The 25271-nt window shown below is 56.7% G+C and overlaps 1 protein-coding gene across 7 annotated transcripts in view; it reads right to left on the reverse strand.

The window, feature by feature from the left end:
- GTF2IRD1 (GTF2I repeat domain containing 1) overlaps nucleotides 1–25271 on the reverse strand; it is a 110581-nt gene that overhangs the window by 62448 nt on the left and 22862 nt on the right. For all 7 annotated transcript variants that reach the window (XM_072752839.1, XM_072752838.1, XM_026019587.2 and 4 more), the window contains exons 2-8: nucleotides 13211–13339; nucleotides 10770–10911; nucleotides 8112–8267; nucleotides 5928–6111; nucleotides 4810–5120; nucleotides 3140–3229; nucleotides 1021–1104 (exon numbers count right to left, since the gene is read on the reverse strand). In XM_072752839.1, the coding sequence (XP_072608940.1) occupies nucleotides 1021–1104; nucleotides 3140–3229; nucleotides 4810–5120; nucleotides 5928–6111; nucleotides 8112–8267; nucleotides 10770–10911; nucleotides 13211–13333 (1090 nt within the window). In that variant the 5' untranslated portion in view covers nucleotides 13334–13339. The remainder of the gene's footprint in view (nucleotides 1–1020; nucleotides 1105–3139; nucleotides 3230–4809; nucleotides 5121–5927; nucleotides 6112–8111; nucleotides 8268–10769; nucleotides 10912–13210; nucleotides 13340–25271) is intronic.

Genomic DNA, 25271 nt, shown 5'->3' on the forward strand with positions numbered 1-25271 from the left:
AAAGGCGCCCAGGCTATCCCAGACCCCTCACTAGGCCTCAAAAGCTCTGCTCAGCCCCACCCCAACCCAGAAGGCACAGCCTACCAAGCCTTAGTGTGGATCAAAGGGCACTTCCTCCATGAAGCCACCCCCGACTCAAGCCTGAGATCTTGCCTTCTGAGCTGTCCTGTCTTTCCGAGGGTCCCCACCCCTGCATACTACTGTATACTACCTTATGCTCCTGCACGCCCCTGCATACACACCTTCAGGCACCTGCTGAAGCACCGTGAGGCTAGCGTTGGCCTGAGTGCCTGGCACAAGGTGGAGTTGGTGGGGCACTTAAGACGTGTGACTAAGGGGCACCTGGGTGGCTCAGAGGTTGAGCATCTGCCTTTGGCTCAGGGTATGATCCCAAAGTCCTGGGATCGAGTCCCACATCAGGCTCCCTGCATGGAGCCTGCATCTCCCTCTGCCTGTGTCTCTGCCTCTCTCTCTGTCTCTCATGAATAAATAAATAAAATGTTAAAAAAAAATTTTTAAAAAGCAGGATGTGTAACAAAAAGGAGCCCATCAAGGCTTGGGGTCCCCACTTGGCTGAGTCTGAGTCTCAAAGAACAAGTAGGAGTCTGCTCCCCAAACAGGTGAAGGGCATGCCAGGCAGAGGGCAGAGCACAAAGGCAAGGAGGCAGGCAACGGGGCACTGCTGTGGGGAAGTCTGCAAGTGCATGAGGCCAACGGCCATTCTTCTGGGTCTTCTCTCTGGATGGCCTCCCAGACGGTCAGTTTGCCCCCTACCCGCCCACCTCCCATAGGTGAGTTGAGGTTGGGGCTCTGCCATCAGTTCCGCCCCCTGGAAAAATCTGGAAGGGAAATATTGACACAACCACCCCCGACCCAGACAGGAGATGACATGAGTGCTGCCGGTGCGCGGGTGCCAGCATATGGCTCCCGCTGTCATGTTAGGGAACACGAGTGATTGCCACGTAATGAGATGCTCAGCACGCTGCCGGGGCCACACGGCGGGCCGTGCCGCCCACTCACCATATCTGCTGTTAAACAGGATCTGCACACACTCCCGGAGCGTGTTAATGTCCTCCGTTTCCTTTATGAAGGCGTCCCACTTCTCTATCAAAACACAAGAGGTACGGGTGAGGGCGGGTCAGAGCAGGGAACCCACAGCCTCCAGCCGCACTCCCGCACGGCCCGGGCCGCTGGCTTTCTCCTCCAGAGTCCCACAGAGGGGCTCGGCTCTTCCCCCCCACTCCCACCTCGGAGCCTGACACCCCCGTCTCCTCCAGGAGGCAGCCCTATGCAAATCCAGAGTGCTCCGATCGCCCCCCCTTCTTTCTCCTCTACCCCCAGGCACAGCCTGTCCATGCTGGGTGTCTCCTGCCACCAGACAAGCAGGAGATTTGAGGGTGGTCTCCCTGAGTAAGGAGACGCCGAGTCCTAACCTCAAAGCACTAACCCTCATGCTTTGTGCAGCTGGGGTCTCACCCAGCCTTGACCCCGAGGCCTGCCTCAAACCCTCATTCCTGCTGGCCTCTTCCATGAAACCAAAGCCTTGGCCTCCACTTACTATTAATAACTACGGCGATCATCATAATGGTTCATCACATTGCCATTACAAATACCACCTTTAATTCAGTAAGTGATTATCTGTACGGGCTACTTTACACATAGTACCCTATCTAATCTCTCATGACACCTCTTTTGTTAAAGATTTTTATTTATTTATTCATGAAAGTCACAGAGAGAGAAGCAAAGACACAGGCAGAGGGAGAAGCAGGCTCCACACAGGGAGCCCGATGTGGGACTCGATCCTGGGACTCCAGGATCACGTCCTGGGCCAAAGGCAGATACTCAACCTCTGAGCCACCCAGGTGTCCCTCTATGACGCCTTTTAAGCATAGATAGTATCCCCATTTGTCAGCTAGGAAAACCAGGCTCAGAGAGGCTGAGTATCTGGCCTGAGATCACCCAGCAAGGACCCAGTGAGACTCCACTCCTTGCCCACCACGGCCTCCCATGATGCTACTGCCCTCCCTCCCTGCCAAGGATGGACCCTGTTTGGGGCAGTGGGGATCTCCATTCTGATCCCAGGGGACTAGGTCTTCTTAAAGACGGTGAGGCCAAGACCCCAACCCCACCCCACACATAACTACTAGAGAGTCTTGCTTCATGTCTTTTGGTATAGAAAAATCCCAAACACAGTGTGGTACTTTTAAAAAATCTGTCCACATAATTTTTCGATTCTCCCATGTTCAGGAGGTGGAGTTTAATTCCTCTCACTCCCTGTGAGTGCAGACGGATCATTTCTGGCTTCTTAAGGGTAGAAACCGGAAAACCGATGACTTCTAACGTAAGTCATCAAAGACCTGTGGCTCCCTCCCTACTCTCTCTTGGACTGTTTGTTTGTTTTAAATTTATTTATTCATAAGAGACACACAGAGAGAGAGGCAGAAACACAGGCAGAGAGAGAAGCAGGCTTCCTGCAGGGAGCCAGATGTGGGACTCGATCCCAGGACCCCGGGATCACGCCCTGAGCCGAAGGCAGATGCTCAACCACCGAGCCACCCAGGTGCCCCTCTCTCTTGGATTGTTAAAGTCAGGGAGCCAGCCGCCACATCCCGAGGGCACTCAAACAGCCCCATACAGGCCCATGTAGCAGGGAAGGGGCCACCCACTAACAACCACATGAGTGAGACTGGGGTAGATCCTTGGCACCAGTTAAGCCTTCCAATGACCACAGCCCATGCTGCCATCCTGAGTACAACCTCATGACAGAATCTAGCCAGAAGCACCCAGCGAAGCCACTCTTGAAACTGGGACCCATAGAAACTAAAACTATAACTGTAAAGGCCTACAGCAATGCATAACTGTCACGTTCTGGTTTTACTCATAAGTCCCTGGGGCAGGGCTGTCCTCCCTTCTCTCTCAAAGACCCAGTGGATGCATTTCCTTTTTTTATTTTATTTTATTTTATTTTATTTTATTTTATTTTATTTTATTTTATTTTATTTTATTATTTATTTATTTATTTATTTATTTATTTATTTATTTATTTATTTTTTAGTGGATGCATTTCCATTTCAGGAAGCACCACCCCCAGCCCTGGAGCCCCACTCTGGGCAGGGCACCGCTGTGGGCACCATCCTACCTGACTTGTCATGGACGATGGAGAACAGGATGCGCTTCGAGGCGTGGACATTCTGGATGAGAGGACCACCAGGCCCAGGGGGCTTCTGTCCTGGACAAGGGAGAGGAAAGGCACAGGTTCAAGGTGGGCCCCCAGATCCAGCCTGGGTGCAGATGCCAGCTCTGGGCTAATACCACCAGGGAGGCCTCACAACTCAGCCCTATGATCATAAACTCAAGGCAAGTTACCTGCCCAGATATTCTTTAGCAGAGTCTGCTTTCCAAACAGTAGATCAAGGAGGCCAGGATGTCCGAGGACACCTTTTACCAGTGGGGACACCCATTTCAGGTGCATAAGTCCCATCCTACTGCTCAGTGCAACATTTGGCGGGGTAGTTCTTTTTTCTCTTTCTCATGACAGTAAGTATGACTTATGAGCACCCACTATGTACCAAGCACTGGACTCTACTTCTTTTTTTTTAATTTATTTTTAAGATTTTGCCTATTTATTTGAGAGAGAGAAGATAGTAGGAACAAATGGGGAGAGGGACAGAGACAGAGGGAGCAGGGAGCCGGACCTGGGGCCTGATCCCAGAGCCCTGAGATCATGACCTGAGCCAAAGGCAGATGCATAACTGAGCAAGCCACCCAGGCTCCCCTGGACTCTGCTTTAATACAGCAGTTCTCAAGCCCAAGCACCCATTGGAGCCACTCGGCAGATTTAAATACACAGATGGCTGGGCCCCCGGCAGCTCCCAAAGCTTCAGATTCAGGGACATCTGGGTGTCTCAGCGGTTGAGCGTCTGCCTTCAGCCCAGGGCGTGATCCAGGAGTCCCGGGATCAAGCTCTGCATCGGGCTCCCTGAATGGAGCCTGCTTCTCCCTCTGCCTATGTCTCTGCCTCTCTCTGTGTGTCACTCATGAATAAATAAAATATTTAAAAAACCAAAACAAACAAAACAAAATAATACAACATCAAAAAAAGCTTTGGATTCAGCAGGACCGCAGCAGGGCAGTTAGAATGTGCATTTCTAACTTGCCCTGTGCTTTGACCCTGATAATAACCTTGTGAGAGGTCATATCGGCATCTCCACTTTATTTTTATTTTATTTTTTTTTAAGGTTTTATTTATTTATTCATGAGACAGAGAGACAGACAGACAGAGGGAGAAGCAGGCTCTATGCAGGGAGCCTGACATGGGACTCCATCCTGGGTCTCCAGGATCATGCCCTGGACCGAAGGCAGTGCTAAACTGCTGAGCCACCCAGGGCTCCCCCATCTCCACTTTAAAGATGAGGAAACTGAGGTTCATGGAGGTAGAGATTTGCTCTGGGACACACAGCCACGAAGCAGAGGATCTAGGATATGAATCCAAGTCTTTGTCATACCCAGTTGTCCATTCTCTTATGCTGTCAAGTACCCCAAATCCAGGCCGGGTATGTAGTAGGTGCTCATTAAATGCCTGTGACAGATTAGCCTGATTACTCCCTCCACAGACTCCTCTGTGGAGTCTCTCCAAACATCTCTGGGTTCTGGGCCAATGATACCATTCACAGATGTCCCAGCCCCTTGTCCCAATGTGCCTCCTTCAGCCTGGGGTGGGCCCGGGCACCCCGATCTGCCCAGGGATGTTACCCCCATAGGAGTGACCTCTGCCCACCCCCAGACTTAGGGGTCTCACCAGCAGCTTACCACAGCAGTCGGGGAAGTCTTGGGTGCCAGAGGCCTTGGGTTCAGGCCCAGGCCGGCCAAGGCCCAGGTCACTGGGGGCAAGTGGGCAGGCGGACGCCTCCTGCTTGAGCTCTCTTGTGGTGTGGTTAGGGAGCGCGGTGCTGTACAGGAAGCTGGCCACAGAGGAGGAGGTGGCGGTGGGGGGGAGGTCCTGGGGTGGCCCCTTGGGGGCCTGGCCATGCAGGCCACAGTCCCGAGACCCCTTGGCTATCAGGGAGACACCGTTCAGTTCCACCAGGGCCTTAGAGTCCCGCCCGCCGTCCTCAAGCGGCCTGGGTGAAGGAAAGGACATGGGACAGCTTTATACACCTGGCCTTTCAGTTGTCTCTCTTTTTCCAGGCCCCAGCCCACCCTCTGTACAACATGACAGCCTGTGAAGTACACAGGACAGAAGCCGGGCCCCAGCTTATAGGTGTGGGTACAAGCCCAGGCGGCCTTGTAATGTGCCCTGGGCCACACAGCTGGGCCACTGGAAGAGCTAGGCCCTCCTCTTGGCCTCTGTGACCCCTACACACTCATCACGTGCTTGGTCACCCCCCGCCCCATTCCTATCACAGGCCTCCTCTGCCGGTGGCGCCTGAGTACTGCTGGGCAATGCCAGGGCCTCAGGGTGGCTTCTGGGTGGCCCCAACAGTCAGTACCCAGCTGGGCAAGCCTTTGCATCATCTCCCACCAGCCCCTCACATAACCCCATGCGAGCGCACACACTGTGGCTCCCCACCTCCACTGTACAGCCACTCTGGACACCTGCATGGCCATTGGTGCTGTTTCTCTTGCACCCAGTCTGTTCCAGCCTCTTTGCAACACATAAGTCCCCTGGGGACTCCCACGACACAATGCCTGGTTCAGATCATGCTCTGCAACTGGGGGGCTTGCCTCCCCTCCACTGCCGGACTGGGAGCTTTGACACTTGAGGTCCCACGTGGGTGTCTGAAGTCCAGTCCCGGTGATGGGTAAATGGCTGCAGGTGGCTGAGCCAGCATGGAAGCAGGTCGCCCTCTACCTGGCCGTCCTGGCCAGGACATCATGGTCCAGCCACCAGGCTCTGGGCCCGCTTCCAGGCCGATGGCCTCACTTACCTCTTGAGCTTGAAGCGGATACGGTGGCTGTGCTCCAGGATGGCCATGAGGGCCTTGGGGTCATAGTCTGCTGGTCTCCGGAAGGCCAGGCCCTCGGGCAGGCCCTGCACAGCCAGCAGCCCGGGCTCTCTGAGCAGCCTCTCATAGGGCAGGGGTACCACGCTGGCCCTTCCCAGGGCCTCGCCTGTGGGAGGGGGTCGAGGAGAGGGTCTAGTGTAAGAGGGCAGCCAGGCGGGGGTGGGGGCCGGGCATGTTCCACAGCTGGGGCCAGGCTAAGACCCCCTGTGATGCCCGATTCCCGGGAACCTGGACCCCACGGGCCCCTTTGTTGCAAGCTTGACAGAACAAGGCCCTGTGGGCTGAGTCGGGTGGGCGGGTGGGCACTGGGGACAGGCCCTGCTGCAGGCTGGGGCCCCCCCCACTGACGGGGCTCCCAGCTTCACTTGCCATTCTCTTCTCTCCTGGTACCCGGGTGGAGGGGAAAGCAGGGCACAAGGCTGTGCAGGAGCTTAGGAGGGGACATGGGGGAGAAGGGAGGGAGGGCAGGAGGGAGACTGCAGGGAAGAGTCACAGGGAGGAGAGGGAGGGGAGGGAAGAGCAGATTTAGAAAGGAGGAAGTAGGGGTGCCTGGGGGGCCCAGGTCATGACCAGGGTCCTGGGATCGAGCCCTGTGTCCTAGCCCCCTGCTCAGTGCGGAGTCTGCTTCTCCCTCTCCCTCTGCCCCTCCCCCTGCTTGTGCGTGTGTGTGTGTGTGTGTGTGTGTGTGTGTGTGTGTGTGCGCGCGCGCGCGCGCACCCCCTCTCTCTCCCCCCACCCCCTCTCTCAAATAAATAAAATCTTAAAAAAGAGAAAGGGGATGGGGATGAGGAAGAGGTGAGTGGAGGGGAGACTGGCTGGGGACTGAGGAGGTGAGATGGCCTGGGCTCAGGAACGCCTGTGTCATTCCCACACTGCAGCCCCAGCCAGAAAGGGGCCACCCCCTCAGATGAGGCAGGCAAAGGAGGCTGACAAAGTGTGGGAGTGAGGGGGGGCATTGTGTGCACAAACCCTGTGGCCGCCAAAAGTGCAGTGGCCTAGCCAACCAGGTGTGACAAGTCCTCCCACTCAGCATGCTGCCCGCCCCCACCGCGGGGCCTCCTCTCCACCTAGGCTTCCTCTGCCTCCTTCCTTCCTCCCTTCCTCCTCCTGTCCTGAGCTGGACAACAGCAGGAGATTCCTCAGATCTCTGCTCCAAAGACCCAAAGGCCACAGTACAAAAGGAATAAAGCCAGAGGTGGAACCCTTAGGGACCAAAGGGACCTACCTGCCCCAGGTTACCTAGAGACTACGATGGCTACCATTGGGCCAGAGATTCTGAAACTTGACCCTTCTGAGGGAGGCCAGCCAGGCCTGCCCACCTCCCCGCCTTCACCCCCCCTGCAGGAAGGACGTGGCCATGTAGTCACATTAGCTTTCATTCAGGCATTCAACAAACACCCTGTGAACATTGGCTGCCATTGCTGGGGACAGCGGAAAGGGCAGGCACAGACTCTGGCCCCAGAGGGCCCTGGGCTAGCCAGGGATCAGGGTCCAGCAAGTGCCCAAAGGGGACATTAAGCCAGCAGCAGGGGCTTCCCAGAGCTGAGCCTTAGAGAATAACGTGGTGTCCACCAGACAGAGGGGAAGGCAGCCCCAAAAGGCACAGTGGTGCAAAGGCGAGAGGGCGTGAAATGGAGACAGAGTGTACGGGGAACAGGAAGTGGTCCCCTGAGGCAGGGCAGCACGGCTGGACATGGGCAGGGACCAGCCACAGTGGGTGCTAATGTCACAGTGAGGGTGACAGGGAGCTGCCAGGGCAGTGGAAAGAGGAGCTTCCTGGTCAGACTTGTGCTCTAGGAAGGTGCCCTTAGTCACAGGACAGGGGGCAGCAGGGAGCCGACCTGGAGGCAGGGAGACCAGGGCCAGCCCAGGACCATTTCCAGGCGACAGGTGGCAGCCACCAGCACCAGGCCGGGCCTGGGGAAGTGTGGACAGTAGTTCAGGAAATGGGGCTGGGGCGGAGGAGCCACGTCTGGGGATGCAAGATGAGGGAGGGCTTTGAGGTTTTCCCTGGGCCCGTATGCAACAGGAGGCGCACCTCACCAGGCTGGGGTCTGGGGCTCCCACCCGCCTGGGGGCCCCAAATGGAATGAGGAAGGATCTTACTATAAAGAACATCAAACACCTCCTCTACCATCTTCCGCAGAAGGTACACGTCCGAGCCATGTTCCAGGGAAGACCGAGGGATGTTCCGGCCGCCACCCTCACCCCGCAACACCTTCTTGGGGTGCTCTGCCTCCGGCTCTTTCCACGGGGCCCCTCCTGTGGGACAGAGCATGCCGGGCCATGATAAGCACCTGTGTCACCCCCTGCCCAGGGCCAGGGCTGGTCATCTCTGAGTTCCTAGTCCCTAGCCTAGGGCTTGGGTCTCATCGCGGTCACCTTTAATTTGCTGTGTGACCTTGGGCAAGTCCCTTCCCTCTCTGCGCCTCAGTCTGCGAGCTTTCACCGAAGACCAGCCGGCCCAGCTTAGAACTGGGGTTCAACCAACATTCATTCCATGCACCCCTTTCTGCGCTCCGACACTAGTGCTCTGCCAAACGAGGAGACGATGGGGACTGCTCCAGGAGGCCAAGGGGCTGCAGAGAGGCAAGTTCAGGCCAGGCTGGGCCAGGGCAGGACCCCAGGAGTGTCAGGGAACTCCTGGGTAAGGAGATGCTAGAAACCACATTGGAAAGGGGGAGAGAGGAGGGCCCGGAGGCCTGCTCGTAGCTTGGAGCCTGCTCCTTCTCCCGGGATCTGCCATGCTTGAAATAAACCAGCCGAGCTCCGGTGCTATAAATAGTGGCTCTGCCGGGCTGCGGGAAGCCAGGTGCACCTTCCCCAGGCCCCAGCCTGGCCAACTGGGGGTCACAGGACCGTGCCACTGTCTGCCCTGGCCTGGCCCCCATCCAGCCTCGGACAGGGTACAGGCTCTGAGAGCTGGGTGGGGGTGGCAGGAGAAGCAGCTGGACCACAGTGATGACATACCCAGTGCAGGGGGGTGGGGGACAGCCTTCCCCGAAACGGCCGATCTAAGCTCCAGACCCAAGTGTAATGCAGATGTTAATAACAGCAAGGACAACAGCTGGCGTTTACTGTGTGTGCAGTCAGTGCCAGGCACTGTTCTAGCCTGTATTAGATTTACTTAATCCTCAGATTGAGCCCCAAAAAGTAGCCCTGTCCTCCCCTTTCACAGACAGGGAGGTTGAGGGCCAGCGGCCAGCGGGTGGCAGAGCCAGGAAGAGGACCCAGATGTCTGACTTGAGGGCCTGCTCTTAACCCCAAGAGCCGGGAGTCCCCAGTCGTGGGCTCGAGTGGCCGCTTGGGGGCTGCCCTTCAGTGCTGGTGGCAGGCCCTGACCCTGTAGGACCTAATCCACCACAAAAGTGGAGCTGACATCACTCAGGAGCTCACCAGGAGCACGGATGGGAATTTAGGGCCTGAGAAGCTAGCATGGTGTGGGGAGTAGCCATGGGGTTTGGGGTGGGGGACTAGGGGTGGCAGGGTACAGATGGGGGCCCCAGGCAGGAGGAATGTGCTGGCAGAGGAGAGGAAGGAAGGTCTTCCCGGTGGGGGGAGAGCAGGGACACAGGCAGAGGTGAGAACGCACGTGGAGACCTAGTGCTCGGCCCAGGGCTGCCTGCAGAGGAGTGAGGGATGCCGAGAGGGGCAGTGAGGAGGCAAGGGCTAGGATACGAGGGACTAAAGGCCCTGGCGTAGCGTGGAGGAGTTGGGGGCTTCAGAACGCTCCCCCATGGGATGCCTGGGTGGCTCAGCAGTTGAGCATGTGCCTTCAGCTCAGGGTGTGATCCTGGGATAGAGTCCTGCATTGGGCTCCCCTCAGGGAGCCTACTTCTCCCTCTGCTTGGGTCTCTGCTTCTCTCTGTATCTTTCATGAATAAATAAAATCTTAAAAAAAAAAAAAAAAAAGAACACCCCCCCTCTCCCAACCCAGGGCTCCTGGCTCACTGCTCTGCATACTGTTTTCTTCCACAAGCAGCCAGGATCCCCTGGCAGGGCTCCCGGGGAGGTGGAGGTGTCCTGCTGCACCTCCCTGATTCTGAAGGGGGGGCAGAAGGAGCATGGGTTTCACAACAGAAACCTCGCCTCCATCCCTTGGCAGCTGTGTGTCCCCGGGCAAGTGGCTCAGGCTCACCGTGCCTCAGTTTCTCACTTGTAAACTGGTCACTGTTTCCTGACCCTGCTGGGGAAAGTAAACAGAGCACGTAGCCTGGCCCAAAGCTCTACTGATCACATCATCACTAACTGCTCAATTTAGCAAGCACTTCCTTTGTGCTGCCACATGTCCTCAGTCACTTCGGCCCCAAGAGCCACCTTGAGGTAGCTCCAGGATTGTTACTGTAATGACAGTGACTACCTCACAGGCTTGATGCCAGGATAACTGAGCATGGCAAAGGGTGCTGCACACAGCAGGTGCTCAATAAGTGTTGGTTGAACAAGTGCACTTGGTCCCCATGTCAGAGAGGTATAGAGATTGGGGGCTCAGTGGGGGCTCAGTGTCCCCTTCTATCAATGAGCAGATGGAGGTGTCTGGGTCTGGCCTCCCGGGGTGGAGTCAGCCAGTCTCTACGGACCGAGGGGCTGCTGTGTGATTCCAACGATGATGCCACACTGGGAAGCCTGCCTTGCCCCCTCCTGTCCGTGCACCCCTCACCCCTGACACACGGCCACCTGCTATTGCTCTGGGGACCCAGAGATGCACCAGAGCTCCTGCGCTCAGGGACTGCAGGCCCCCACCCCCCAGAGCCCTGGGCTACTCACGGCAGAACCTGAGGAAGTCTGACTGCAGCTCCTTCCGTGCATTCAGGAACATTCTCCCCTTCTCGGTACCCACCACGAAGGCGCTCTCATCATGCACAGCAACACAGGCCACCTCTGCGTTCAGCTTGGAAAGCGCTGAGCACTGCAGGGGAGGGGCAGAATATGTGAGCCAGTGGGAGGTCCCCCCACCTGAGGACACCTCTAGTGACAGCTTTGGGGGCGAGCCAGAAGCTTCCAGATGCCTAAGAGCCCACCGGCAGTTCCAGGGAGAGGTCACCCCTCCACTTCACAGCTGGACTCTGTAGGAGGAAGGAGTGAATGACCCCCATCCCGCCCAAAGCTTGGCCAAGGTCAAGGGAGCAGACAGGTCAAGGAGCCCTGAGAAGAATAAAGATACACGGCCTCTGCCCTTCCCTCCTCCCACATCCTCCCTGTCATGGGGGGAGCTTCCTGCCTGAGGCTTGGCCCCAGCCCCAGGGACAACCCTGTCTTCAGTTTTCTTAAAGTCCTAAATGAGGAGGAGGTAAGGGCCCCAGCAGAACCACGGCTTAGGCAGATCTGGGGTTCAGTTCCACATCAGCCACTTCCTGCTGCAGGACTGGTGCAACTCACTCCCTGCTCTGGGTCTGTCTCTAAATGTGCAGAAAGGGGGCAAGCAGCCCAGCTCCCAGATTTTCAGTGGGCTTGGCTGTGGGATTCATGAGGCCTGGCAGGCAGGAAAGAATCTCTAAGCCGGGGTATCTCATGTGGGTCCAGAGAGAGGTTATTTTTTGCAGAGTTAAGGGGTTGGCAGGCCCACTGCACAAGAAACCCTAACTGAGGGGCCCTGCAACCAAGACCACCAGCATTTCAGCCCTTCGACCTAAGTCAGCGGAAAAGCTCTGCCTGCAAAGCTCTCAGTATGCATTCAGTGCCTCATAAATGCTGGGTTTTATCTGAGTTAGGTAGCCCTCGGCGGGCACCAGGGAGTCTGGCTTCTCATCATAGTTCCGCAGCTGCGTGACCTAGCACAGGCTCCTCAACCTCTCTGGGCCATGATCATGCCTCCTGTGGAAGCCTCAGTCCAGAGTCGCTCTGTTGTGGAAGCAGGGGACCCTGTAGGCTGTAGAGCCAAAAGGCCTGTCCCCTGGGATCTCCTATGGTGAGGGGTGTATGTTGACTTCCTGCTAAGATTAAAACAAAAGCCTGCTGCTCGCTCTCCCCATGCCAATGCTGCAGAACATTAACAAGCAAAGGAGACAAATAGAGTCCAGTTGTTTCCAACAAAGGAGTGGCCATCAGAGCTGGAGGAGATACTTACTTCCCTTTGGGGTCACTCTCCAGGTAATCCACTTCCCCAGAGGCACAGACAACGTGGCTTCAAGGAAAGGTCTGAAAGAGGGTCTGGCCCCATACCCACTGCAGACCACCCGCAGACCCAGGCCCCAGCCCCAGAGGACACCAGAGTCAAGTCACTGCCGAGCAAGGGTTGTTACCCTTGCGGGTCTCTCAGGAAACCCAGAAAGGGACCCAAGGGCAGGGGAGCAAATCTCATCCACGCCCCAGGCTAGCTACAGGGGCAGTGTTCCTCCCAGGAGTGTCTGTAAGGCCCTCTAGAGCAGGGCTGTCCAACAGAACTTTCTGTGATGATGGAAAAGGTCTGTCGGGGCACCTGGGTGGCTCAGGTGGCTAAGTGTCTGCCTTTAGCTCAGGTCACGGTCCTAGGGTCCTGGGATCGAGCCCTGCATCCGGCTCCCTGCTCAGTAGGGAGCCTGCCTCTCTCTCCCTCTGCATCCCTGTCCCAGCTTGTGCACTCTCTCTCTCTCAAAAGAAATAAAATCTTTTAAAAAATCCGCAAAAACTAGTCATGCTGTGTGACTCCAGGCAAGATGTTGCCCTCTCTGAACTTCAACTTCACCATCCTAAAACACAGGGGTGAAGCTAACTGATGCCAGACAGATTCTAACACCCGCCTACCCTCTGTCGAAGAACATTCCCCCAAGAAAAGGCTACAGGAAAATGATGGTATTATTTCCCCATTTGGGATAAACTACTACAGGTCGAGGTATGTAGGTAATCGTGCCAGAGGAATGATGTACGAGGCCCCATTTCTCTCTCCTGGGCCTGAGAGGCAGATCAGATACATCTCTTGCTGTAACATCAGGGGTGGCACCTTTCTCATGAACCACTGTCCCCACAGGTCTTATCCTTCTGATGGGAGGGATGAAATGAGGATGAGGGCTGAGGGGACCAGGGGACAACGGGCAGCACCAGCGTTTCTTTCCAGGGCTGGATTTTTACATACATGGCCTCACTCAGGCCTCCCACCCTCCTGATGTAGGTAGGGAACCTGTGGCAGATGGGGACAGGGAGTCTCAGGTGGCTGATGGCCCCCCGAGGTAGCAGGGCTGGGACTTGAGCTCTGACGTCTGCTGATGTCCAGCGTAGACAGGGGCACTCACCATGGAATCTAAGGCAGACACGAGGCTGGTGATGATCTCGTCTTTGCGGGTAAAGGCAGAGTTCCAACGGTCGGGTCCGCAGCCGTTGGCGGGAATGTCACAGCGCTTCCCCAACAAGGCCATGGTCACCTGGATGGAGCGAGGAAGCAGAGGTGGGCATGTGCCACCACCACCCGCCAGGCGCCCAGGCACCCAGGGCTGCCTCTACTTCCCCGCGTGGGACAAATCAAGAGCTGGCCTCCCTTCCACTCAAGGGGTTGCATGCATGAAAGCATTAGCGGCCCGCACGCAGCACCATGCACTGAGGAGTGCGCTCCATGGCACATGCCCCAAATCTGCAACACCAGGGCCAAGCCCAGTACCATGGCCAGTCTGCCTGGCACTCAGCTGCCAACTCACCCCCGCACTAGCTCTGGCCATGGCTCTCCGTCGCTCACACACCTTCCATGGCTCCCTACTTCCCACATTAGCTCGGGACTCCAGTCCCTCGGTGAACTCCCCCACACTCCAGGTACTCTAAGAATCACCATCCCCCAAACATACCCACGTCCCTCATGGCCCTCCAGCTGTCACAGGTTCCACTATCCCTGACCTGACCCAGGTGCTGGTGGCCAGCTTGGGGGCTTGAGAAGGGAGCAGGGCTGCAGGCCTCAGAGGGACTCTGTGGATCCTGGTCTTCACTTCCTGCGGGTGGGGGCACTGGGCAGGCCGACAGCCATACCTGGTGTCTTCAAGGCTGCCAAGCCCACAGCTGCCCCTGGACCGCAAGCTCTGTGAGGGCAGGGACAGATTTGCCTGTCACTGCTGCACCGCCAGGGCCCAGCACAGGGCCAGACGACGTGTGATGGGCCAGGGCAGAGTGTGGTCGAAACCACAGACCGTGAGTCACAAAATTGGTGACACAGAACAAGTGTCAGAGTGCATCACACATAACAAAGTGAGAAGTGTCCCAACTTTAGGGTTATGGAAACATGTAGAGGAATTAGGAATGCCCTTGAGCTTGGCTCTGGCCTCAGGTCTGGCCCGAGTCTGCTATTTGGCTGTGAATAAATATTGATTTTAACAAATATCCAGTCAGTAGCTGGCCAAAATGTGAATTGGGTTCACTTCTAGATGTTTGCAAAATTTATTTCTTCAACCAGGTTGTAATTTTATAAACGTTTGAAGTTCACAATATAAAGACCTGCCGAAGGCATGACAGGACGGTTGGGGGACATCCTAGTGGGCCGACAGGCAGCCGGCGGCTACCGCCTGGGGCCTCCTGCCCCATGAAGCCCACCTGAGGGCCTGCCGTGTGACCAGCTGAGAGGTTTGCCTGCCTGGGGGCCTGACGGCTCCTCCGCTGCCTTCAGCCACCCCTCGAGCCATTCCCAGAAAGACCTCAGCCTGCCAGCCTCCCAGCCCAAATTGAATCAGGGCAAAGCCAGAGGCACCAGACGGCAGGGCCTCTGGGTCGCCCCAGACAGCTGTTGGCTCCTTCCTGCAAAGTCTTAATCCATTTAGGAAGGAACCAGGGACTCAGAGGCGGAGGGAGGGAGGGAGGAAGGGGGGCTTGGCTTGGGCTAGCCCCTGAGTCCTTGTCAGGGAGGGAAGGTGGGTGCACCTAGTGAGGCAGGGGGGAGAAGACCCTCCTGCAAATGCCGGGGGGCCTCAGGGAGGGGGGCAGGTCCCTCGTGGCTGGAGCTGCTGTGGCTGGGGCTGAGGTGCAAGAGCACTGGGCCCGGAGTCTGCCAGGACAAGAGCCAGGCCCAGGTCTGCCAGGACCATGCTGGGTCAACCCACCCCAAACTGGGGATCCCTGGGTGGCGCAGCGGTTTGGCGCCTGCCTTTGGCCCAGGGCGCGATCCTGGAGACCCGGGATCGAGTCCCACGTCGGGCTCCCAGTGCATGGAGCCTGCTTCTCCCTCTGCCTGTGTCTCTGCCTCTCTCTCTCTGTGTGTGACTATCATAAATAAATAAAAAATTTAAAAAAAAATTAAAAAAAAAAAAAACCCACCCCAAACTGTAGTTTTCTATGTTTGTCAGGTGGGGCTAGCTCTAACGTGAGGCCGGCAAGAAAACCACCCAATCAAAGCACCACAGAACACAGAACACGAGGATGAGAGCAGTTAAGTAGGAGGTAAGTGGCCAGCATGAACAGGACAGAGGCCCGGGGGCCGGGAGGGGAGGACAGGAGCCCCAGCCAGAGTCCCATGAACCAGGGAGCAGAGGCCAGGGCTGGGCAAGGCCAGAGGCACCCAAGTGTTGCTCTGGGACACCCAGGGAGGGACACGAGAGGCGTCACGTTGGGTGATGGGCAGCTGGCTCCTGACGCAGGGCACAGGGGGCGAGCGGCTGCCAGGGCCATTGGGTTCCCGGGTGGACAATGCCTGTGAGGGCCAGAAGGCGAGCAGGGAAGCCAAGAGAAGCCCCTCTCTGCCCCGACAGATACTTCTTGTACCTCCCCGCCCCTGGGCCTGCTGGCACTGACTGCTGCCCTGACCACGGGCGGGCTCGGGCTCCATGCTGGGCCCTCCTCCTCCCTGACCCATCCTGCCCCTCGCAGCTAGGCAATCTTTGGCTCCAATGCCACAGGCTAGTGACTCTCTCCCTTCTCTCTGAATGCCACCTGCTGCATCTGCTGCACCTTCATGTCTAACAAGGAACTCATGGAGCAGGGCGCCACGGCTCTGTCTGGGACCAGCTCCTCCCCTGCCAGCCACTGGGGCGCTCAGGCTCCACCCGGGGCCTCGTCCTGCTCCCTTCTCCCTCGTTTCTCAAACAATCCGGGGAGAATCCCACTTGTGTGGCTCCAGAAAGCACCCGATCTGCCCGACTCTCATCACCTCCAGGGCCACCACCCCACCCAGGCCACCATCCTCGCTAGCTCACCCCACGGCGAGGGCCTCCTCACCCTCCTCCTGTCCCCGTGGTCCGTCCTGCTGACAGCAGCCGAGTCAATCTCATGCCACTGTCCTGCTTAGAGAAGTCAAAATAACACCCCCCGAGTGTCTTGCCATGTGGGCTGGGCCCACCTGCCTTCTCCAGCCCGTCGGCCCTCTTGCCTGTGTGCTGGGCTCTGGCTCTGTCCTCCTCCTGTCCCTTTTATGCCACCTGGGTGCCCCTCTCCGATCTTATGCCTACGGGACACCCCCACACCAGTGCAGTGGCCTCCTTCAGGTCTACACCTCCTGCCTCCCCGCTCCATCAGCCCCATCACCAACATCTTGGGGCACTGTCCTTGGCCACACTGCAGTCCCACCCTCACACCGGCTTCCCATCTCTTCTCCCCTCACAGAACCTGCTGCAATCTGAAGGACTTGCTCCTGGGCTTCCCCAGTGGGACTGTTAGCTCTGGGAGGCCGGGGCCCTGCCTGCCAGGTGACAGGATGCCCACTGCCTTGCACGCCTGCTTGGGTTCTTGTGGGCATACAGCAAATGTTCGGGGGAACTAGCCAGTGTGACGCTTGGCAGGAACCAGGACGGTCACAAGCTGTAAGCAGAGTGACCACTCGGGGCTTGGAAGGCTCTCAAAAAATAAAAATAAAAAAAGAGGCCATGTGCAACACTGCGGGTCTGGATGTGTTTGGATCATGGAGGAACAGCCCAGAAACTGAGAGTGACAGAGGCTGCTGGGTCAGTCAGGTGTCCTGCTGATCCTCTGCGTGGCTGCAGGACCCACAGCACCCACAGCACCCACAGCAGCAGGCCCATGGCCACCTGTCTGGGTGGAGCAGCAGTGTGTGTGTTACCGTCTCTGCTTACATCATCCTCCTTGGCAGGGACAAGGAAGGGGCTTGCCCAAGGCCCTGGCCAGGGGGTACCGGGGATGAGGTCTGTCTGCCTGTCTGTCCTCAAGGCCACTCCCATCCTTCAAGGAGTGGCAGGAGGACTGTACTCACACTGGGACACGGGGAGCAGAAAGATCAGCTGACTGAATCCACAGCTGATGCATGGCGAGGGTGACCCACTTGCTCTGGTTTGCCAGGAACCTTCCTGAGTTTTTTTTTTTTTTTAATTTTTATTTATTTATGATAGTCGCAGAGAGAGAGAGAGAGGCAGAGACACAGGCAGAGGGAGAAGCAGGCTCCATGCACTGGGAGCCTGACGTGGGATTTGATCCCGGGTCTCCAGGATCGCGCCCTGGGCCAAAGGCAGGCGCCAAACCGCTGCGCCACCCAGGGATCCCTCTTCCTGAGTTTAGAACAGAAAGTACCCTATCCTGGGAGATTCCTCAAGCCCAGGCAAACTGAGGCAGGCAGTCACATCATGAGACAGGGACCAACAGGCCCAAATGCCCTTCCCAGAGGCTGAGAATGAGACGGACAGACAAGAGAGCTTAGTGATGGACAGTAGGGCCTGTCCTTGGGTCCCAAAAATCAATTCTATCTAATCAGGTAAGAGACAGGCTTGGTGGCTCCCGGGGGAGGGGACAGGACTGCCTTCTCCAGGGAGATCTTTTTTTTTTTTTTTTTTTTAAAGATTTTATGTATTTATTCATGAGAGACACAGAGAGAGGCAGAGACACAGGCAGAAGAAGAAGCAGGCTCCCTGCGGGGAACCCAATGTGGGACTCGATCCCAGGACCCCAGGATCACGCCCTGAGCCAAAGGCGGATGCTCAACCACTGAGCCAAACAGGTGCCCTTCTGGGGAGATCTTGAGGAGGGAAGGAAGCCACTCTCTTGACCTGGCCAGAGTCTCGTTTTATGAAGCACTAAGAGACAGAGCTGGGGAGGGTGAAGATGCTGGCTGCCCGGTCTGCAGGAATACTGTGTGACACCTGCCCCATCACTCTGCACCTGTGAGAAGGCATTAGCCCAGCTGCTGCCAACACCTGCCTCCCACCCCCAGCCTCCTGGGCCCCACCCCCTAGAAGCCCTGAGGTGACAGGTCAGCAGCAGGGCCAGGACACTGTGTCTTTAAGTTCCCCGGGGGAGTCTGACCCGAAGCCAGGTACCGCCTGGATGATCTCTGGGCACATTTCCAGCCCCAGCATCCCGATTCCAGTTTCCGAGCAGCTCTGCTCTTCCTGCCTGCTGCCCACCTCCCCACCCCTGGCTGGGGAGTCGTCGCCCAGACAGTGGCGGCTTTGCTGGCGACCGAGAGCTGGAGGCCAGCTGGGTCTCTGAGCCAAAGATTAGTGAGGTGCTTGTGTGCACGTCTGAGTCACTACTGCCCCCACCCAAGGCAGACCTGTCTCCCATGGGGAGGCACCCATGGGGCTCAGGCCCAGAAAGCCCACCCTAGCCGGCCCTGGGGCCAGCACCAGCAGCTCAGCCGGGGTCTCTAAGCTCCAACACCTTGCACTGGGTGCTCCAGGCCAGCTGGGAGGCTCATTGGGGGGTGTCCTTGTGCCTGCCCTTTCTGCTGCCCATGGCCTGCAAGCCTGGGGAGACAGGTGCTTGCTCTGGCGGGTACCCGATCTCTTGCAGTGACATGTGGCCCAGCAGAAGTGAACGTGGCTGATGCTGTCAGGAGGCGGGTGAGGGGTGTGCCAGCAAAAACGTCAAGGCTGCAGAGAAACCTCCCAGCCCGGCCCATTTAAACCCCCCTCCCCAGGGCGCCTGGATGGCCCAGTGGTTGAGCACCTGTCTTTGGCTCAGGTCATGATCCTGGAGTCCCGGGATCGAGTCCCACATCAGGCTCCCTGGATGGAGCTTGCTTCTCCCTCTGCCTGTGTATCTGCCTCTCTCTTTCTTTCTCTGTGTCTCTCATGAATAAATAAATAAAATCTTTAAAAAAAGAAAAAAACAAGAAAACCCCCCTCCTTCCCCACCAGCATCTGGATGCTCCCTCATCCAAGGGTTCAACCCTCCCACTCTGCCTTGTCTCTGTGCCCTGCTTCCACTGCCAGCTCCCTCCTCCTCTCCCAGGCTGAAGGGCCACCCTCGTGGCCACTGACCAGCCATCCACCAAGGCCCCCTCAGACGCTGCTGTCCCATTGTGAGCACTCTGACACCGGTGACCTCTGTCCAGTGAGCAGGCAGGATGGAGGCGACTCTGCCCACTTTAAGGGCAAAGAAACCAAGACCTGCGGGACATTCCTGTTCAAAGGGAAGGACAAAGCCAGGATGATGTTTGGGACATCTGACACAACCAGTCCCTTTTTCCTCCTACTTGGGGTAAGACCCCTAATTCTGAGGCCTGGGGCTCATAGTGGAACCCCAGGTGCAGTGACAGGCCAGCAGGGTGGCTGAAGAGACCCATGCAGCTGGCCATGCTCCTGGCTGGACGCCAGCAGAGAGAGAGCTTGTGCATTCGGGAATAGGAGTCCAGGTGCCAGTCCTCCACACCGTGGGCCCAGGGGCTCAGAGCAACCCACGGAGGGCACCTGAAGGGTCCAGATCTCAAACAGAAGTGCCAAGGAAGTGGGGCTGGCCAGCCATCCAGGGACCCGGCTGCCACTCTCCCTGTCAGGGAACCAGCAGAGGGGGAGTGAAGGAGGGAGCGACAAGGCCCAAGTACCCAGGACTGCTTAGACCCTGATGTCTGGCTAAGTCTCCCAACAGCCCTCGTTTTCCAGAGCAGGATTTTGAGCTTCGAGCACCCTGCTCACAAACCCCAGAGCCAGGATGTGCAAAAGGCAGGATCTCTGCTCCTATCATCCAGACTAAATCCGGGTTCCCCTGATGCAGCCTTCAATGACCTCCCTCTGGGATGCCAACAGATCGGTGGGCTTGGCCTGGCTGGCAGGGCAGGGTGGCGCACCCAGCACTCTGCTTCACTGCATATGGAGCCCAGGTGGGTGCAGGCAAGGAGACCCCAGGAAGGCCTGTAGGAAGCTGGCCTGTCCCGACCCCAGGTCGCCTTCCCTGGCCAGTGGCCCTACTGGGAATCTAGAGATTGCTCTTCCTTTCCCCTCAAGTCTGCTGGAGCCTAAATATGTGCGTAAGGAATCAGGAGCATGAGTGGGCAACTGTGAGTGTGTCGGCGTGAGGGTACAGATGTGATGGTACGTGTGTCTGAGAGAGAAAGCACAGTGGGGGAACGGATGGGGGTAAGAAACGAGACAGGGTGTGTACAACCCACAGAGCAAGAACAGGCCCCCTACCCTGGCCCCGGCCATAGTGACAGCATGTGGCACAGCCCACCAGGCTGGAGAGGGTCACTTGTCCCCATGGGTTTGGGACTGAACCAAGAAACCAACACCACCACTCTCCTATGACCAACGCTTTTAGGGAGTGGTAAGCTGGGGGGGCCACCCAGGGGCTGAGTCTGCTCCAGGCCCCTCCGAGTCAGGGAAGTAGGCGCCGCTCCCTCCCTCCTTCCCTCCCACACACTTGTTGATCCCCAAGGGCTACACGAGGTGTACATCAGCTACCCAGACGGGCCGTCCTGGGACAGAACAGAAGCACACTCCACCTGGCCGTCAGCCTGCAAAACAGCTCAGCAGACCTAAGGCCCGGCTACCGCTCAGGAGGCCCCAGGCAGGATGCTTCCCTGGCCTCCCTTCACCCCAACCTGTTTACTCAATCCTCCTGGGAGCCTGCCCTGGGTTAGGCATACTTGGAAACGACTCAGACGGCCCCACCTGCCCTCCTAGTGCTCACAGGGCCAGCCTGTCCACAGAGAATTATCAGACCATGAAATGAGGACAAGCGGGGAAGTTTGCCCTAGCTACAGAGTTTGACATGGGAGAAAGGGGTTTGACTCACATCTTCTGTTGATTTAACTTTGGGGGAGTAGGGAGTCTCCAAACAAGGTTTCCCAAAGTTGAAGAATACTGAGATGGGTTTTGAAGGGTGAATAGGAGTTCTCTGGGAGCACAAGTAGAAAGATGATTTCTGTAAACAGGGAAGAAGCTTGGCTTGTGGACATACAACCTTCACTCCATAAGTAAAGCGAGGTGTCTGTCTGGAGGGTCAATCCTAAGATTAGAGTGGGTGCTCAGTGGCCTTTGCTGGAATGGAGTGAGGGGCGGGGGAGGGGGGCAGTGTACCGCCAGGCTTATCTCTGTCCCAGAGTGTGAATGCTAGCAACCCGAATACACATACACACTCACACACATGCACGTACGGGTGTGCACACAACTGTGCTCAGCCTAAGTCCTCCTGGGGCCCATCCAGGCACAGTGAGTATGGGGCAACCCTTACAGAGAAGATGCCAGCCCAAGCCCAGGCAGGAGAACCCTGCCTGGCACGCAGACAAACATGACACAAGCCTTGCCCTTGGGGGGGCCACAGTCCTGGCCAGCTGATCCTGCCTCTGCTCCCAGCCTCACTCTCCTCCCTCCAGTGCTCCCCCGCCCCCAACAGCCTGAAGGCCTCTAGCCATGCCTGTTGGCTGGCTTCTGGGACCCAGCACCTCTGTGTCCTCTGTAAGAGACACCCCTCCCCTTCACCTGGCTCACTCCTAGCTGTTGTCAGGGACATTGGCGCCTCTGGTCCCGACCCTCCCAGCTGGCCCGCTGCCCCTTGGCTGGACACCCACGGCTCTTTGCTCCCTCCCTGCAACTCCACCCCCACCAGGACGCAGAGGCATCTGGGCCCCTGTAAGCCCACCACCTCCACCTCCTATGTGCCACCCCCCCACCCCCAGGCCTGCTGAGAACCAGCCTGGTGCACAGAACTGGGCCAGGAAAGGAGGAAAGGCGTTCGGTGGGGAGGGGCCGTTTATGCATGTTTGGAAGAATCAGGAGACAAGAAGAAAGTAGGTGGGGAGGTGAGGGGTACTCTGGACAAGGGGCAGCACTAGTGAAGGCGATGAGCCAGCAGGGCAAGGTATGGGGGTCCCCGCGGAGGCTGGGAGGGGACTGGGGGCTAGACCAGATCCCTGAGCCCTTTCAACCGAGACCAAGGTCAGGTACTAAGACTGTCCAGGAGGAAACACGCAGTGCTTCTGTCCTGGCCTCAACCCCAGAGCCTGGGCCTGCGCTCCAGAGGGCTCTGCTCCAGCCCTGCTCCAAGGGACAGTAGTGTGCAAGCCTAAGAGGACACACCCCACCCAGAGAATGATTCTGCCCTGGGATACCTTCTGGGTGCTCAGGCCCCTGGAGTCCACTAGGCAAACAAATCCCTGTTCTGGGCCCCTGGGGGCCCTTTCTCTGGCATGTCCTCCGCCCGTGGTTTTCAACATGACAGCAAATTCTGATACGTCTCCCAACAAGTGGAGACATCCACTTCCCCTCCTCTTGAATACGGGACTTAATAACTCACTTCTAACCAAGAGAGTGCTCTGGCACCCTCCGCCACGTGACCTCCAAGGCCAAGTCCCAAAAGGCACTAGGCTTCTCCTGACGACACTCAGCATGGGAGCTCCGAGCCCACACGTAAGCAGTCCAGCTATCCTGAAGCCACTGTGACGGACAGGAGGATCTAGTGACGCCTGGGGAGACCCTGCTTCTTCTCGCTCCAGTCATCAGCAAGTAAGATGTCTCTGAGACAGCCCCAATCCCAGGCATTTTCTGACTGCGAGTGCTGGAGACCATTGGCAAGAACCGTCAGGCCGAGTCCAGTCAAGCCCCAAACTGAGAGATTAAAATACGAAATGACTGCTGTCTGACACACTGAGAAGGTTGGGGGTACTTGTTATACAGTGATGGGTAACCCTACAGGCAGATCATGCAGTGCAGGTGCACCTCCAACCGGCAGCTGTTTGGGAGGGTGGCTAGAGCTTGGATAGATATTTGGGGTATCACATGCATGCACTCAAGGGCGCCCCAGGGCAGACATAGCTGAATTGGGAAGAGGGGAACCTCCATTTGCCCTCCTCTTCCTAGACAGCATTATAATGAGCCTGTGTCCAATAATGGCTGCTCTAATTTGCTCTTAGATGGGCACCTGGTGGCTCAGTGGGTTAAGCATCTGCCTTCAGCTCAGGTCATGATCCTAGCGTCCTGGGATCAAGTCCCATATCGGGCTCCCTGCTCAGCGGGAAGTCTGCTTCTCCTTCTGCCTACGTCCTTCCCCCTGCTCGTGCTCCTGCCCTTGCGGATGTGCTATCTCAAATAAATAAACAAAATCTTTAAAATAATAATTTGCTCTTAGAAACTCATAGTAGGCCCAAAAGTGGCCCCCAGAAGACACTCATGCCCTAATCCCTGCAGCCTGTAAATGTCACCTTAAATGGAAAAATCACTTTTTACAGATGTGATTACATTAATGACCATGAGGGATGCCTAGGTGGCTCAGCAGTTGAGCATCTGCCTTTGGCTCAGGGCATGATCCCAGGGGTCCTGGGATTGAGTTCCACATTGGGATCCCTGCAGGGAGCTTGCTTCTCCCTCTGCCTGTGTCTCTGCCTCTTTCTGTGTGTCTCTCATGAATAAATAAATAAGATCTTCAAAAAAAAAATCAATGACCATGAGATGGAGAGATTATCCTGGATTATCTAGGAGGGCCCTAAATGCCATCACATGTATCCTTGTAAGGAGACAGGAGATCTGACACACAGGGAAGAGACGGCCATGTGAAGCAGAGCAGAGAGGATCTGCTGGCCTCGGGGAGTAGGATCCACACGGCCACAAGCCAAAGCATGCCAGCAGCCACCAGAAGCTGGAAGAGGCCAGAGAGGGGCTCTCCTCTACAGCCTCTGGAGGGAGCATGGCTCTGCTGACACCTCAATTTTGACTCAGTGGTCCTGATTTGGGTTCTGGCCTCCAGAACTGGGAGAGAATAAGTTTTGGTGGTTTTAAGGCACCATGTGTATGGCAATTTGTTATAGGAGATGAATCTGGGACACCTTCACTCCTCACACCCCAGCCCCGAGTCCTGGTCCGCGTCAACTGCCCTGGACACACATTCCTCAGCTCAGACCTCTAAAAAGCTCAGGCCTGGGTTTGCCAGAAAGTTCACCCATCCCTCCCTCACTGGAAACCCCAGCACCAATCACTGTAAAAAGGGCTGGATTTCTCAGGATGCCAGGGGAACGCCTCTGATCCAAGTCTCAGTGCCCTAAGAACCAGCTGGGCGCAAGAGCCAGTGGGAAAAAAAAAAATGCACACAACCACGCAAAAGGCAAAGGCAAGAGCACACACCACCCAAACACGGCCCCCGCACCATCCGCCGCCATATGCTTGTGTTTCTTGAAAAAGAAGCCTGAGAGAACAAACAAAAAAGAATATTCTCCCCTGGGGGGTGGGGGCATCTCTCCTCCCCAGGAGTCCCCCCCCATATTTCCTCTCCTCTCCTGAGGGCTCCCCAGTGGGGATGGAAGTGCTCGGAGCCCTGAAATCCTGCCGCCTCCCCGTGTCCACCATCACTGCAGCTGGCGGAGAATACAACAGGCCAAAGCCCTGTCTCCCACTTCTGCCTGGGAAGGATCCAGGCAGGGCAGCCAGAGGGGGTCTTACACCAGCCACAGTACCTTGGAAGGCAGTCCAGACTCAGTCAAGACACTGAGCCCCACCTCCGCTCTGATCCCTTCTCCCTGCAAAGAGAGCCCTCACTGGGTCCTGGCATCTAACGGGAGAGGTTCTTGGGGCAGTGAATCTTGGTGATTCTCTATCGCTTAGATGCAGGCAATCCCATTCCCCCACCTGGGATTGGTTTAAAGAGAAGCATATAACCTCATTCTGGCCACTGAGACTCAAGGGGCTTCTTGGAAAGTTCTCGCTCTTAGAGTGTGCCTGAAACCAAGGATGCCCTCCTCCTTCAACCATGGCATCACAGGAGGACTCTGAAAGGAGCCCACCCAGGAGGTGAAGCCATCACACAGAGGGCAACGGTGTAGACCATCAGAAGAACCGGGCCCTTCAGGACTTGAAATCGACCACCTCTGGGCTTCAGGTGAGATGATAAATGTTCAATTTCTTTAAGCCACTTTTTTTTTTTTTTTTAAGATTTCATTTTTAAGCAATCTCTACTCCCAATATGGGGCTCAAACTTACCACCCCAAGATCAGGAGTCATATGCTCGCTCCACCAACTGAGCCTGCCAGCTGCTCCATTTAAGCCCCCTGCAATGGAGGTTTCTTTTCCCTGTGGCTTTATATACAGGTATATTCACAGGTAAAAAACTCATCACACTGGACCTCACACTTTTTTTTAAAGGTTAGAAACCGAGTGTCCTAGTAAGTCAACATCTACTGGTTATCCATTTGTTTGGGTGTCCTGGTCTATTTTATAACAGACCAAGATTCCT

This window comes from Vulpes vulpes, chromosome 3 (assembly GCF_048418805.1).
Source record: "Vulpes vulpes isolate BD-2025 chromosome 3, VulVul3, whole genome shotgun sequence".
Classification (NCBI taxonomy): domain Eukaryota; kingdom Metazoa; phylum Chordata; class Mammalia; order Carnivora; family Canidae; genus Vulpes; species Vulpes vulpes.